Source organism: Nomascus leucogenys, chromosome 7b (assembly GCF_006542625.1).
Source record: "Nomascus leucogenys isolate Asia chromosome 7b, Asia_NLE_v1, whole genome shotgun sequence".
Classification (NCBI taxonomy): domain Eukaryota; kingdom Metazoa; phylum Chordata; class Mammalia; order Primates; family Hylobatidae; genus Nomascus; species Nomascus leucogenys.
The window spans coordinates 56,966,049-56,982,413 of record NC_044387.1 but is presented as its reverse complement, the minus strand read 5'-3'; the positions used below and the strand labels follow the sequence as shown (position 1 = coordinate 56,982,413).

Sequence of the window (16,365 nt, the reverse complement as noted above, 5' to 3'; positions counted from 1 at the left end):
AAAGAGGCTTCTAGTCATTTTGTGACCCCATTTAATGGAAGTCTAACTCTTGTCCCCAAACTGAGACTGGCTGCTCGTTCTTGCACGGCAGTAATTCACTCTGAGGTGTACAGCCAATCCCTTCCCAGAACTATAATTATGATATATGGTATATACTGATAGTTGAAGATTACATTCAGCTCAGCATTAAGAGGCAAGAGAGCAAATTCTCTTGAGGATAATTTGGGACTATATTACTTAGAACAAGAAAAACATTCCAGAGCTGGAAAAGGCCCTGTTGCCTGTTATCCAGGCAACCAAAGAGACAACTAACTAGTCGAAAGCCAAATGGCAGACCAGGATGTTCTACCCAGTCCCTAACTGCACGCTCTCTGCACCTCTCATCCAGCCACGCGTTTGCTTGAATGGTCACCCTGAAGGCACCACCAGATGAACCGAAGAGCCGGGAGGAAAGAGAACATCACCAGGACTAAGGCAGCCACAGCTGGTGGCCCCCAGGCTCACCGGGTACGTGGGCTTGGTGGCAATCTCCAGGAGCTTCTGCTTGGCTCTTCGCTCTGCCTCGCGCGCTTCCTGCAGGTCCTGCTTCAGCTGATCTGCCTCTTTGGCCCTGCAAGGAAAGGATGAAATGTCAGCTTCACAGAAGAGGGCAGGTGGCAGGAATAGACCCCATCCCACCCCTGCAGGGGAGGGACCTGGGCTAACCCTGAGGATGGCACCTGAAGAGGCAAAAAAGGACAGTGAGACAGAGATATTTACATGAAATCAGAACTTCCAAGCAAGGACAACATTCCTGAGGATTTTCATTTGAGTTGGTAAATCTAAACTGGAAGAGCAGGAAAACTGGTGGGGAATGAGAGAAACCGGATCTTCTACAGCCAGGAGACGGAGGAGCTGGAGGGGGCACCAGCAGCTTTCTCTGCTTTATTTTTGGGTGAGAGTGAGCTGGGCAAAGGAAGAGCCTGGAGGATCGAAGTTCTTATATTGGATCGCAAAGGGCAGAATGTGCAAGAACTGCGTCTTCACAGCCCCCAGATAAAACACCGGTGGGCCTTGTGCCCACTTTCTCCAGCAGGAATATGAGCCCCATCACTGAGGGCACCCACACCCTGGTGCAGATCCTCACCCTATGGGGCTGAGGTGGACACGGCCTGGTGCAGGGACCTGGCCCAACCTGCATCATGCACAGGGAGTATGACCCATATACAGCAAGGAGCCTGAAGCAGGGCAGGCAAAAAGGAACCATATTCCCAGAACAACAAGCAAAGAGTGGTGAGGAAAACTGTAGTGAATGAACCTTGGTAGCTAAAAGCCAAATTCAAGTGCTCTAAATCAACAGAGCCAAAAGCTGTGGGGAATGTCTCAGTGTTTATCTGAAGGTTGCAGGCCTAGAATAGTCTTTCAAAAGTACAGACAACAGTTCCATCCTTCAACCTGGCCATGAGTGGGACATCCCAGTCACAGAGACCATCCTAGCCCTCCTCCCCCACGTGCCAAGGAAGGCTGGAGGATGCAGGCTTCCCTTTAAAGGTAAGCAGCTGCTGTTCTCCTGCAGCCGCACTGAATGAAAGCAGAAAAGAACCACAATTTTTTTTTTTTTAATGCACAAAGAGCCTCCTCACATCTCTTCAGCTGAAAGCGGTCTGTGGATATGCTCAGGGGTTTTCCTGCACACACGGCCATCAGAGGGACAGGGGCTTATCAAAGAGACACAAGTATGACCAGAGAGGCCCCCCTGGCAGGAGAACTGAGTTCCTGTGCCCAACCAGTAGCACCAGCCCCAAAATGGATGAAGCACCAGTCACTATCAGCCAAGAAGGAGCCTCCCCCCGGCCCAGAAGATGGGGAAGCAGCTTGAGGACAGCTGCTGTAGAGCTCAGCCTCAGGGCAGGCTGGTCTGCCGCCCTTCGCCAGCCTCCTCGCCGATCTGGTGCTCAGTGCCCCCTCACCTCCTCTCTGACTCCTCAGCCATCTTCAGTGCCAGCACCTCGGCTTCCAGCACCTTCTGCTCCATCAGGCGCTTCTCCTCCTCCGTGCGAATGGCTGTGGCCTTGATGCGCTGCATTTCCTGCTCAGCCTCTGCGGCCTTCTGGGCCAGAAGTTTTGCCTCCTCCTCGGTGATCTGGGCCTTTTCAGCCAACAGGTCAGCTGTCTCCTCAGACCGCATCTGGAGGGCACAGTGCTCTTAGCTGAAGCGGGATCATGTGCTATTCTCCTGCCCAGATCTGCCTTGAACACTGAGATGGGACAAACCAGATTCTCGGACTCCTGGGGCCCTGCTGCTGAGTGCCCTCCATGACCCTCTGACAAGAGATAACAAGTCACATTCCCCAGCTTTTCAGAAGGGCCCTTCGGGCTGCACCCATGGGGAGTAACAAGAGCACCTTCTCTGAGTACCCACCTCAGCTCAGGCTTATGCTTCATGTGGAGAAAAACAACTTAAACTCTGTTCTTTCCCTTTATATCAGTGGTTAGAACCAGAGGAGCTTTTTGTCCCCTGCAAGAGACATGTGGCAGGCCGGGCACAGTGGCTCACGCCTATAATCCCAGCCATTTGGGAGGCCAAGGCGGGCGGATCACCTGAGGTCACGAGTTCAAGACCAGCCTGGCTAACATGGTGAAAACCCATTTCTACTAAAAATACAAAAAAAAAAAAAAAAAAAAAAAAAAAGCCGGATGTGTTGGCGCACACCTGTAATCCCAGCTACTTGGGAGGCTGAGGCAGGAGAATCACTTGAACCCAGGAGGCGGAGGTTGCAGTGAGCCAAGATCATGCCATTGTACTCCAGCTTGGGCAACAAGAGCGAAACTCCATCTCAAAAGAAAAAAAAAGTACCGCTGGGCACGGTGGCTCACACCTATAATCCCAGCACTTTGGGAGGCTGAGGCGGGCAGATCACGAGGTCAGGAGTTCGAAACCAGCCTGACCAACACGGTGAAACCCCATCTCTACTAAAAATACAAAAATTAGCTGGGCATGGTGGTGCATGCCTGTAATCCCAGCTGCTCAGGAGGCTGAGGCAGGAGAATCACTTGAACCTGGGAGGTGAAGATTGCAGTAAGCCGATATCGTGCCAATGTACACTCCAGCCTGGGCAACAGAGCGAGACTCCGTCTCAAAAAAAAAAAAAAAAAAAAAAAAAAGACATGTGGCAATGTCTGAAGATGTTTTGGATTGTTACAAATGGAGGGTGAGGTGCTGCTACTGGGATCTAGGTCCTACAAGCCCTGATGTAAAGGCAACCTCGTGGTGAAAGTGGAGTTTGGCTACACATAAGCTCAACCTAAATCTGCTTCTGCCAACACAGGTGAAAAGAAAAGGCACTGATTTTTTTAAAGCTGAAATTAAGTATTTCAAAGCAAATGCTGCTAACTCATGGTTTTCAGGAGACTGAGCTCCAGAAAAGCCAAGGAATTCCCCAGGTACCCTCCTGGAACCCCAGCCCCTCAGAAATCACCAGTGCTTCGTTGGCCATTGTTGCTTCTTCTTTCATCTGCAGCAGCCTCCTCTCCAACTCATCCCTCGTGCGTTCAGCCTCCTCCCTCATCTGCTTCTCTCGAGCGAGGCGCTGCCGCTCCATCTGTGAGGGGTGAAGAAAAACAGTCATTGAATCACAGGGCTCGAGACCTAGGGTGTCAAAAGGGCCCAAAGATGCCCCATCTCCAGAGTCTCCCCTTTTGGGACCTTTTTCCTTCCCTTTCATTAGGTAGGCAGGGTCATTCTTATTGCCCCCCACCCCGTCCTTCTAAACCAGTTGCAGAGTTGAAAGCTGTGCCACTTGAAAAACAGTCTAGTGGTGAATGAGCAAACGAACAAACAACAAAAAATCAAGCTGAGTCTTGACCTAGATAGAAAGAGGCATTCTTTTTTTTGGGGGGGGGGGGCGGGGGACAGAGTCTTGCTCTGTCGCCCAGGCTGGAGTGCAGTGGCGCGATCTCTGCTCACTGCAACCTCCGCCTCCCAGGTTCAATCAATTCTCCTGCCTCAGCCTCCCGAGTAGCTGGGACTATAAGCACCCGCCACCATGCCCGGCTAATTTTTGTATTTGTAGTAGAGATGAGGTTTCACCATATTGGCCAGGCTGGTCTTGAACTCCTGACCTTATGATCCACCCACCTTGGCCTCCCAAAGTTCTGGGATTACAGGCATGAGCCACCGCGCCCGGCAGAAGGAGGCATTCTTATACACGGTGCACTGAAATGGCTACCTTGCCAATGCTGCTTTTTGTTGGGAAACCTCAGGTGGCTCTGCCCTGCGGCTGATGGGATACAATGCAGGACCTCCTCCCTCAGATAGAGCCCCAGAAATAAGCAGCTTTCTCATCTGGGCAGGCAAGCCATCTCACCATTTCTAATCCACATGGACCCCTCTCACATCTCTGATTTCATCAACAATAACTCCACTCTTGCCTTTGACCCACAGAGAAGATGGAATCATTCTACGTGATGCATCAAGAGTTCACACATTGTATTTCACAGGGGGAAGCTGCAACAGCCACAGCACAGACTTGCACAGCCTCATGTGGAGACAACTCCTGAGCCAGGCCTAGGACAGGAGGGAGCCAGGCGGGGAACATAGCCCCCTGTCCTTAAGGCAAGAGTACAAAGCCACCACTACCTCCCTTGCCTTCTGGATCACTGCATTAATTGGACCACATGCTGAGCTTAATAAGGGGAACAAGCACAAGACAGTGCCATTCCTCTGTGATCCCAGGGTACTAACTGAGTTCAAAAAGCAGAATCCAGAAGTGACCACTGTACTATTTTCTGCCTTAAATAATTAAAGCACATTTAATTACTTCTTGCTTCAATCTTATCCCACACTCTGGTCATACAAGGTTTCTAAGACTGCTGCTTTTTCTAAATCCTAAGCCAAATACACACACACACACACACACAGGAGCTTGAAAAGATAATGCAAAGACAAGCAATAAAACAGTGAAAGTTCTTCTCCAGTTTTCTCCTTGCAAGTCAATGAAAAGCTTGGCCAATTTGTTCTCTAATTTCCATCATATTACAATTTCCATAAGGTGGCTTAATACATATCTATAATTCTTTAAAAAAAGAAAGAAAAAAAAGAGAGAGAGAGAGAAAGAAAGAAACAGAAAGAAAGGAAGGAAGAAAGAAAGAGAAAGCAAGAAAGCAAGAAAGCAAGAAAGCAAGCAAGCAAGCAAGCAAGCAAGAAACAAAGTAAGAAAGAAAGTAAGAAAGAAAGAAAGAAAGAAAGAAAGAAAGAAAGAAAGAAAGAGAAAGAAAGAAAGAAAGAAAGAAAGAAAGAAAGAAAGAAAGAAAGAAAGAAAGAAAGGGCGAGCCCAGTCAGGCACAGCAGCTCATGCCTGTAATCCCAGCACTTTGGGGGGCCAAAGCGGGAGGAATGTTTGAGCCCAGGAGTTTGAAATCAGCCTCATAGCAAGACCTCATCTCTACGAAACAATTAAAATTAACTAGGTGTAGTAGCATGCACTTGTAGTCCCAGCTACTTGAGGGGCTGAGGAAGAAAGATTGCTCAAGCCCAGAAGCTCGAGGTTACAGTGAGCTATGATGGCACCACTGCACTCCAGCCTTGGTGACAGAACAAGACTCTCTTATTAAAGAAAACAAAAAGCCAGGTAATCTCCTTCAGTTCCTGGCACTGTACTTTCCCTGAGACCTCTACCCCAATATAAAGGACCTCCTATTCACAAAAGAAGTTTACTGCTTACAAAGACTGTAAGGTATAATATATGTCCCTTCATCTGAGATGGAGAAGATACATCATTAGTTTCACCTGATGGATGAGAAAACTGAGGTCTGGAAGGTAAGTCATTGACTTAGTCACATTCTAAATTTCAGATCTGGCTCCAAGGTCAGTGTCTGTCCACCTGATCTGTGGTTGCCCAGATGCCAGGTTTGTGGCTCTGCTGTGCTGTAGGCAGTGCCGATCTGCAGTATTCCTGCTATTCTCTGCCAGGGCCCGCAGGCTACATATTCCCTGACACTTTCAGATTTCTTACTTCTAAGCTTTGCTCTGCTAAGAAAAAGGTCAAAGAGAGCTCTCCTCCTCCTCCTTACTTATTTACTTATTTATTTATTTTGGTATTTTTTTTTGCTTCTGTTTTGAAACAGGGTCTTGCTTGGTCACCCAAGCTGGAATGTAGTGGTGCAATCATAGCTCACTGCAGCCTCAAATTCCTAGGCAAGTGATCCTCCTGCCTTGGCCTCCCAAAGTGCTAGAGTTATAGGGATGAGTCACTGCCAAGAGCTCTTCATGAAACTGCCACTATGACCCCATGCTGGCTCAGTAGGATTTCTTTGTCCAACAAATCCATCCCATCACCCTGAAAGCATCCCAAAGAACACATTTGTGGCCCACCACCTCAGAAAGCAAAGAGATAGAGAGCTGGAAGCACACTGGGCATTTCATTCTAAATCCTAGGGCTGGGAGCCAGCCTCTCCAATGTATCCAAATCAGAAAGGTGCACACAGACTAATTATTACACTTCTGAGCTTGCAAATCCCGAGAGCAGCCAACTGCAGCTGCTGCCACTCTATCTAGTAGTTTATCCAAAAACACAATTGATATTCTCAGCAGTAAGGCCCAAATTAGTTGTGTGGATTTCCACGAGCAGAGAACGTTTATGAGTAGAAAACAATGATGCAGATCATCCAGTGTGCTGATAGACGTTCCTGGCATCTCCTGGGGCAGGTGACATGCCATGAGGCCTGACCTGCAGTGGGGAATTGCAGCCAGTCAAATTAGCATTCCAGCAGCAAGCACTGAAATGCTACCCTGCATTCTATCACCATCTAATTAGAAAAGGAGAAGGCTGCACAAGGAGGCAGACAGGCAAAAAAAGAAAGCAAGCTAGCTAGCCGGACGGATAGACGCATGCACTCTCGGCTATTTCATCCCAAACTGGTGTTAATCACACTTAATTTCTCCAAGTGTAGAAATTACTAGAGATGTTTCTTTTAGATATGCTACTAGGGTTTATTCCTCATTTCCAGAGCTGACATCCCACCAGGTAGGCATCGGCAAATGAAGATCCAACAGGTCTAAAACAAGAGCAGGTATGTCCACGGCCAAAAGACTCCTGCCAGCCCACAACCACTCCTCACCTCCCAGGCCAGGACTGACCACACAGTGACATCATCAGTTAAAACAAGGTTGTGCTCACCTGCTTTCTAGCCTTCTCCTCCCTGGCCTGGGCTTTCATCTGCTGAACTTCCAAAGAATCGGCTTTCCTTCTCCTCATAAATAGATCATGGTTCCCGATACATAGCTGGAGAATCTGTGGCCACATAAGCAGACAAAAAGGTTAATATCCACAAATTTACTTCACTGCCTACCGGTCCACTAGTGCCATAGCAGTTTGAGCTCTTGCAGGTAGCAGTAAACGTGAAGATGAATGCATGGAGTAAAACACCAAAGCCCTACTAGTGGCCTCTAGTGCTGTCAGCTCTGGAAACATGCAAAATGAAGGCACCTCAGGTATGCCAGGAGGTAAAAATCATAAATGAAGAGAGGACTGGAGGACACTTCACCATGTCTTCTGGGTGCACCTTACTCTCCTACATCAAGATGTGGTTCTGCAGACCAGGGAGGATAGGAAAGCTCGTTCAGTAAGGTGGGCTGAGGCAACAGGTTATGCATGTGGAAAAAATAAGTTGGATCCCTCCCTTACACCTTACACAAAAATCAACTCCAGAAGGATTAAATACTTAAATGCAAAGATTAAGCCCTTGAAACTTTTAGAAGACAATATAGAAGAATATCTTTATGATCATAGGATAAGAGAAGATGCCAAGTAAGACACAAAAAATGATTAAGGAAAAAATTTATATATTTGTCTACATTAAAATTAAAAATTCTTATTGTCAAGACATAAAAAAAGAAAAACAGCAATAAACTGGAAGATATAGCCAATAAAGAAAACAGGCTAGGTGCAGTAGCTCACACCTGTAATCCCAGCACTTTTGGAGGCCAAGGTGGGGGGATCCTTGAGCCCAGGAGTTCAAGACCAGCCTGGGTGACATAGTGAGACGCCATCTCCACAAAAAAAATCAAAAAATTTGGCCAGACCTGGTGGCTCAGCACTTTGGGAAGTGTAATCCTAGCACTTTGGGAAGGGGAGGCAGGCAGATTGCTTGAGCCCAGGAGTTTAAGACAAGCCTGGACAACATGGCAAAACTTCGTCTCTATAAAAAAAATACAAAAAATTAGCTAGGCATGGTGGTGTGTGCCTGTAGTCCCAGCTGCTGGGGAAGGTGAAGTGGGAGGATCACTGAGCCTGGGGAGGTCCATGCTGCAGTGAGCCATGATCGTGTCATTACATTTCAGGCTGGGCAACAGAGTGAGACCCTATCTCAAAATCTCAAAAAAAAAAAAGTTCATATGATAATGAGATACCATTTTATATGCACAAGATTGGCAAAAATTTTAAAAGGCTGATAATACAAGTATTAGGGATAGCAAAAAAGAAATTTCACCCACTACTGTTGGGTCTGTAAAAATCGATTCACCTTCTTTAGAAAACAATGTGTCATAATTTGGAAATTTGAACATATAATGAGCCCTGTACATCTACTCCTGTGTATATACTCTAAATTCTATTTTTAATTTATTTTTATGTATTTATTTTTATTTTGAGACGAAGTTTTGCTCTTGTTGCCCAGGCTGGAGTGCAATGGCATGATCTCGGCTCACTGCAACCTCCACCTCCTGGGTTCAAGCGATCTCCTGCCTCAGCCTCCTAAGTAGCTGGGATTTATAGGCATGTGCCACCATGCCCGGCTAATTTTGTATTTTTAGTAGAGACAGGGTTTCTCCATGTTGGTCAGGCTGGTCTCCAATTCCCGACCTAAGGTGATCTGCCTGCCTCAGCCTCCCAAAGTGCTGGGATTACAGGCGTTGAGCCACTGTGCCCGGCCATATTTTTTATTTTTTTTTAATTTTATTTATTTTCTTTTTTTTAGAGATAGGGTCTTGCTATGTTGCCCAGGCTGGTCTCGAACTCCTGGCCTCAAACAGTTATCCTGCCTTGACCTCCCCAAGTGCTGAGATTACAGGCGTGAGCCACCCCACCTAGCCCAGTATACTCAAGACTCCAAAGAAACTATTGCCTATGTGCACCAGGAGGCAGATACAAAAGTTTTCATAACAGCCTGTGAAAACAGTATAGAAGTGGCCGGGTGCAGTGGCTCACGCCTGTAATCCCAACACTTTGGGAGGCCAAGGCGGGCAGATCACAAGGTCAGGAGTTTGAGACCAGCCTGACCAACATGGTGAAACACCATCTCTACTAAAAATACAAAAATAAGCCGGGTGTAGTGGTGGGCACCTGTAATCCCAGCTACTCAGGAGGCTGAGGCAGGAGAATCGCTTAAACTCAGGAAGCGGAGGTTGCAGTGAGCCGAGATTGTGCCACTGCATTCCAGCCTAGGCAACAGAGTGAGACTCCATTTCAAAAAAAAAAGTATGGAAGTAAAAAGCACTTAATTATCCATTAACAGAAGAATCAGAAAAATATATAACAGAGTGCTACAGAGGTGAGAATGAACAGACTATCTTTAAGCATCAACAAAGATATATCTCAAAAAAAAATGAAAAAGGAAAAGGCAAATGACAGAAGAATATATATACTTGACAGCATTTAGATAAATTTCATAAACACATGACATTGAATAGTTTTTTCTTTTGCCATATATGAAATAAAATTCTGTTGAAAAGCAAGAGGATGATGAATACTCAACTCAAAACAGTGATCACCCCTGGGGAGAGGGAAAGGAGAGACCAGCAGGGTGTTAACATGAAGGATCTCAACAGTATTGGGACTATGCTATTTCTTTTTTCCTTTTTCTTTTTCTTTTTTTTTCCTGACCTTGTGATCCACCCGTCTCGGCCACCCAAAGTGCTGGGATTACAGGCGTGAGCCACCGCGCCCGGCCAGGACTGTGCTATTTCTTAAAGTGGGGCTGTGGGTACACAGCTATTCACTTTTGTTATTCTTTATAATTCATATAAGTTACACTTATTTATCCTTTTGTATGTATGAAATACTGCATTAAAAATCCTTTTTAAAACTTCCTCATCAGCTGGGCGCAGTGGCTCACGCCTGTAATCCCAGCACTTTGGGAAGCCAAGGCGGATGGGTCACCTGAGGTCAGGAGTTTGAGACCAGCCTTATCAATACGGTGAAACCCCGTCTCTACTGAAAATACAAAAATTAGCTGGGCTTGGTGTCTCATGCCTGTAATCCCAGCTACTTGGGAGGCTGAGCCAGGAGAATCTCTTGAACCTGGAAGGCAGAGGTTGCAGTGAGCCAAATTGGCACTGCCACTGCACTCCAGCCTGGGCGACAGAGCGAGACTCTGTCCCAAAAACAAACAAACAAACAAAAAATCTTCTTCATGATATAATTTAGTTTTAACTCTTTAAGCTAAAGTACGCGCCAAGTGAGATACCATTCTACACTTCACAAGATATCTGATATCCTTTAAAAAGAAGTATTCAATTCTCAGAAAAGCTACCATTATCAGTAATGAAAACCAGGATCTCAACTTACCAGCTTATTAACACGAAGCTTTGAGGAGTTAAACTTGAAGACATCAATTTTCTTATCCAGTGGTTTAATAGTAAACTGGAAGAACGAAGCAGAACACAGTTTCAGTCTGACAGCCTGGAATGTTACCAATTGGAAATTCCACAAATGCAGCAACCACACTGGCCACAGACCAGCATGAAGTTATGCCTTGTCCTGGCTTCCCAGTATCCAGGCACTGAACCTCGGGGAATTAGGAGCACCAAGTCTCGGGCTGTGGAAGCTCAGGACCCTAAAGGTATGCTCTCTAGACCATCTTAGGAATGAGTGTGGGAAGGGATTCTTGACAACCTAAAATAAGCATCCTTAATGGGCCCAACCCTGAGGCCAACACTGGAGGGCTACTGTAGTCTAGGGCATGGGCCCACCTTCATGAAGCTCACCATCTAGTTGGAACTAGGCTAACAACAGCCAATTACTCAAGAAATCACATCAAATATTAGTGCTTCATTGGGTGGTACAAATCACAAATGTGTGGAGGTTCAGAGTAGATCCACCATAAGCAAGAGAGAGTGAAGCTGATCTTAGAAGAAGAATCCAACAAGGTAGCTAAAAGGCAGGTGAAGGGGCATTCTGCACAGGGCAAAACCAGAAATAAGGTAGAGATGGGGAAATGAGCTCTGTGTGTGTGTGTGTGTGTGTGTGTGTGTGTGTGTGTGTGTATGTGTGGTATTAGCTTTTTGGTGACTAAGATGATATAATAGGCTTAGCCTGGGAGGGAGGAAGGGGTGGGTGTAGGGGCTGGCAGTGAGAATGAAAGTCAGAGGTGGCCAGATATGGTGGCTCACACCCGTAATCCCAACACTTTGGAAGGCCGAGGCAGGAGGATCGCTTGAGGCCAAGAGTTTGAGGCTGCAGTGAGCTGTAATTGCACAACTGCACTCCAGGCTGGACAACAGAGTAGACCCCTATCTCAAAAAAGAGAAGGATTTAGGTTTGATGTGACAGGATACCTGCGCTCACCACAGGTTTCTGAATATGGGAATAATTTGATAAAAGCTGTTAATAGAAAGAATCAAATGGGGAAAAAATGGACTATAGTAGAAGGGAAAGCAGTTCTTGATGCTGAAATCAAAATGAAGAGAAAGATGAATGATAAGGACAGGGTGGTGGCTTGGTAGGAGAACCCAGGGTTAGACCACTAGCAGGAAAGCCTGCAAGGAGCAAATGGCTGCTGCTCTCAACCACTCCCAATAAGACCAAACAGATCCTAGATTTCCAAGATGCACTTACAAAATGGATATCCATTCCCAAGAAAGACTTGCTAAGCAGATAAATATGTTTAGGAAGATATATTTCTTTCACACGTTATATTGCCCAAGAAGTGGTTAGTACATTGAGGACAGAAAATGATCCTTTGTTTAGCTTTTGGCCAAGTTAACCTAGAAGCGGTGTTGCTCTTGTGTAGGCTGCTATTCATGAATTTTGTGAGCTTATTTTTGGCTTTGCTGTCAAACCCTGGAGCTGTCAGTGGGAAACCACAAGTAGTGGGGAAACCGCAGGCTCTGCACCATGCCAGGGCGTACACAAAGAATCAATGGATCACTTAAAATAAACTAACATTTCTGTTTTGACAGCACGGCTGTCATGCCTAACTACCAAGACTACTTCTTTTATATCAAGTCAGCTTGGGGTCTGCTTACTGCATGAGTTATTGACATGATGGAACATGATGGCGCCTGTCCCCTGGAGAGGGCATATTAGAGTTTACTGTGTCAGGCCATACTATGGGAGACTTCAATCCTTGGCTTCTTTGAAGAACGGGTGTTGAGGGAGCCTTTACCCCACAAATGCGTGGACGTGCAATAAACAGACTTTATGAAATTGGGAGATGAAAAACTACCATACGGTGGCACACATACAGCTTTATGTCATGTGGAACTTTCAATTTAAGTACTTTAAAAAAGAAATACCTAACTGCTTATCTCCTGGGCTAACTACTTACAAAAACTTCAAAGTCAGAATGTTTTGAATTAAGGGGCTCACTCAGTCTGTCTTATCAAGCATGGCTGAGTAGATCCCAACCATACACTGGAAACCAGGGGCCTGGTGTTCCCTTCCTTGAGTTGCCATGAAGAAAGAGAAAACAAGAAATATGCTCAGGTTTGGGGCTCTGCAGGCAGCAACATAAGCTGTTCCTGTTCTTCAGTCTCTACTCTGTGTCCTGGCTGTGCAGGTACCAGGAGGTCACTGAGTGGAGTCTCCCTCTCCCCAGTGCCCCTGTGCTCTCAGGGCTCAGCCTCTGAGCCTCCCTAAAAGGCGGGGGCTGTAGCATCAGCAACTCCGGCTCCTACTCTCTGCTACTTCACTCAGACACAGGTCATTTGATCCTTCTGTGTCTCTGCTTCCTGATGTGACACAGAGATAATGATAACACAGCCCCTGCCTTTACAGCAGTGTTCTTATAGAGGTTAAATTCAGAGGGTCAGGGTGAAGGTGCTTGTATGTGGAAGACTACAGTCATTGTCACCATATCTCTTCCACGGCACTTATTTATTATAGCAGATGAGTAGTTACTTGACTAACTTGAATGCTAAGACTGGATTTTCTACTTCTTTGTTTCCCCCATGAAATCTAACACAAAGCAGATGCTCAATAATTCCTTTAAAATTAATGAAGAATTGCTGAGCACGGTGGCTCACACCTATAATTCCAGCACTTTGGGAGGCTGAGGTGGGAGGATTGCTCAAGCCCAGAAGTTCAAGACCAGCCTGGGCAATGTGGCAAAACCCCATCTCTACAAAAAATTAGCCAGGTGTGGTGGCACACGCCTGTAGTCTCAGCTACCTGGGAGGCTGAGGTGAGAGGATCACCTGAGCCCAGGGAGGTCAAGGCTGCAGTGAGCCGTGATTGTGTGCCACTGCATTCCAGCCTCGGTGACAGAATGAGAGCCTGCCTCAAAAAATAATAATAATAAAATAAAATGAATGAAGAATGAATGAATGGATGAGTGAATGAATGAATGGATGGATGAGTAAATATAAGATTATACGTTATGGGACCTTTTTGGTAAAAGTCACCACCCTATATGGAAATGTTTGAATTCTAAGAGCATTTGTCTAAGTTATTCAACCTTAATTATTTTGGAATTCTTGTAAGCATATTAACCTAATGTACTTGTTTATATCATTACTGAGAGATACACACACAAAACACATATATGTCCATACGTGTAAATGTGTGTATATGTATTTCTCTGCCACATGTATCAAGCACCGGACACAGAAAGAAAGCTCAATAAAGACCACACTTAAAATACAAAGAGAATTTAAGCCAGGTGCTGTGGCGCGCACCTGTAGTAGCTACTCAGGAGTCTGAGGTGGAAGGATTGCTTGAGCCCAGGATTCAAATCCGGTCTGGGCGTACATAATGAAATCCTATCTCTAAAAAAGAAAAAAAAAAACATACAAAGAGAATGTATCGACAGAAATAGAAAGCAGAGTAATGAGAAAATGTTACTGTTTTCGTTCACTATTCTTTGGGGTTTCTCCCTGGCCAGTTGAGCTTCCCAGTTTCCTATTAGTCATAGTGGGGTTATTGATGCCAATACTGTTCTGTACAGACTTCGAAAATCAACAACCACACCCTCAAAGCCTGAGAATTAAAGGATTCTATGAATAACAAGGAGATGCCCTGGCTGGGGAGGCTCCAGCGAGGGGGGCAGACGGGGAAAGATCTGCTGGACCCCTGGGCCACTAGTGGCATCTGCAGTACAGACATGTCCTACCTCCTTGTCACTGTACGAGATGTTTCGGATTTCATTCCACGGGAAGGAGATCTTGGGGGTCAGTCTGTTCTCAGGGTCATAAATGTGAAGCCCCAGGGCATCCACTCCAAGCAGCAGCTCTGTGCCCTTTTTATTCTGTGAATCCAATAAGAACAGCCACTGTAAGCTCCAGCTGAGGCTCAAAATTTTATTCAACCTTCCAAAGAATCTGGCACACACTGTCACATGTGACAAGTTTCAGCAGGTCCCAACAGAAGTCACAGCTGTCTTATAAACCAAGAAGATTTCAGCTTTCTGAATTGGGGCAGGCAGAAGCAAAACTGTTCCATTCTTGTGACTTCTGGTTCCCCCCCAGAACAATCACTGAGGGCTTCTGTCACTGGCTCGATGGCTAAAGGAAGAGTAACGCAAGTGTTGTTCCCTCTGGTTAAATAACTAGGCTATCATAGGTTTAGAATTAAAGCCCATAGGTTTAGGCCGGGAGCAGTGGCTCATGCCTGTAATCCCAGCACTTTGGGAGGCCGAGGCGGGCGGATCACGAGGTCAGTGAGAAGTTCAAGACCAGCCTGGCCAGCATGGTGAAACCCCATCTCTACTAAAAATACACACAAAAAAATTAGCTGGGCATGGTGGCACACGCCTGTAATCCCAGCTACTCAGGAGCCTGAGCAGGAGAACTGGTTGAATCCGGAAGGTGGAGGCTGCAGTGAGCTGAGATGGCGCCCCGGCACTCCAGCCTGGTCGACAGAGACTTTGTTAAAAAACAAACAAAACAAAACAAAACAGAACCCATAGGTTTAATGATTTCTTATATTTAAAGAAACCATTGTTGGACTACTAGAAAGAAAATTTTCAGTGCCTGGGGCTGGATGGTCTCATTTTATGATAAAATGTAGTCTTCATGTGATAAAGCAAAAGTCTGGTAAAATGTTAACTGTAGAATCTAGGTTGTGCATATATATGTGTATTCACTGAAAAATTCTTTCAATTTTCCTGTAAGTTTGAAATTTTTAATAATTGCATGTTGGGAAATACATATCAAAAAGAATTCTATCAACAAAGCTGTCTAAAAGCCGTACCTATGCTCTGCCCCTGACAGTGGTCCTGGCCAGCAGTCAGAGCAGCCCGCGGCGGGTGCCCTGGGCTCCCACAGCACTGACCCTGCTACGGACTGAGTGGCTGTATCTTCACATGCAGGTCTACCCGCCAGGGCTGTGGTCTAGCCCTCATTTGGAGTGGAAGGAAACTCGCCGCACAAGGATACTACAGCTCCCGACCCCCTGCCAATAACGGAAATTGAACCAAGACTCAAGGACAGAAAAACAGGTCTGCAAACTGAGAAGGTACTGGGACTGTGAAGAGAAGTACCCATCTAACAGCAGACATCAGATGGACGAGTGAGTACTCCAGCATAAATCTTTTTACTCCTAACATCCTGAAGTCAGGTGCTATCACCAAACCATGAGAGACTCTTCTGCTTGTCAGCAAAGCCATGAAAGCTACTGCATTAATAGAAGTGAGGCTTTGTACTTTTAAATCTGCAGTACATTTTGGAAAATGAGATGTTTCATTGTGTTTCCATGGTCAGAAAATAGTTTCTGACTATTTAAATTTTTAAAAAAAGATTCAGCCTTCTGCCTCCTACCATCATGACTCCAACTCCAACACTCCTAGAGATTAAACAGAGAGAGAGGTGGGGACTCAAGCAGCCCCTTTTAAACTGTTTTAAGCATACATCTTCCTTAGTTAATGGTGAGATTTCAGGAAATTTAACATAAAAGACATGAAAATAGCCAGTAGCTTTGTCTATTGCTCAATATAGGAAACACACACAAAAAACAGTATCCATTAGTCTGACTGATGTGGAAATATTCCCTAATAAGAAACTTCTTCAGCCAGGCACAGTGGTACACCCCAGCTACTTGGAAGGCTAGGGTGGAAGGATCACTTGAGCCTAGCAGGCCTGGGAGATATAGCAAAACTCCACCTTTAAAAAACAAAAAAGATTTTTCAAAACCAAAAAACTGTTTTCTGAGGATTATAAAACTTTAGTTTTCT

General features: G+C 45.7%; 1 protein-coding gene across 3 annotated transcripts in view; it reads right to left on the bottom strand.

The window, feature by feature from the left end:
* The window catches only part of NF2 (neurofibromin 2), a 91,187-nt gene that overhangs the window by 19,812 nt on the left and 55,010 nt on the right, over nucleotides 1-16,365 (bottom strand). For all 3 annotated transcript variants that reach the window (XM_012507938.2, XM_030816067.1, XM_003258051.4), the window contains exons 8-13: nucleotides 14,308-14,442; nucleotides 10,545-10,619; nucleotides 7,158-7,271; nucleotides 3,459-3,581; nucleotides 1,950-2,167; nucleotides 505-610 (exon numbers count right to left, since the gene is read on the bottom strand). In XM_012507938.2, the coding sequence (XP_012363392.1) occupies nucleotides 505-610; nucleotides 1,950-2,167; nucleotides 3,459-3,581; nucleotides 7,158-7,271; nucleotides 10,545-10,619; nucleotides 14,308-14,442 (771 nt within the window). The remainder of the gene's footprint in view (nucleotides 1-504; nucleotides 611-1,949; nucleotides 2,168-3,458; nucleotides 3,582-7,157; nucleotides 7,272-10,544; nucleotides 10,620-14,307; nucleotides 14,443-16,365) is intronic.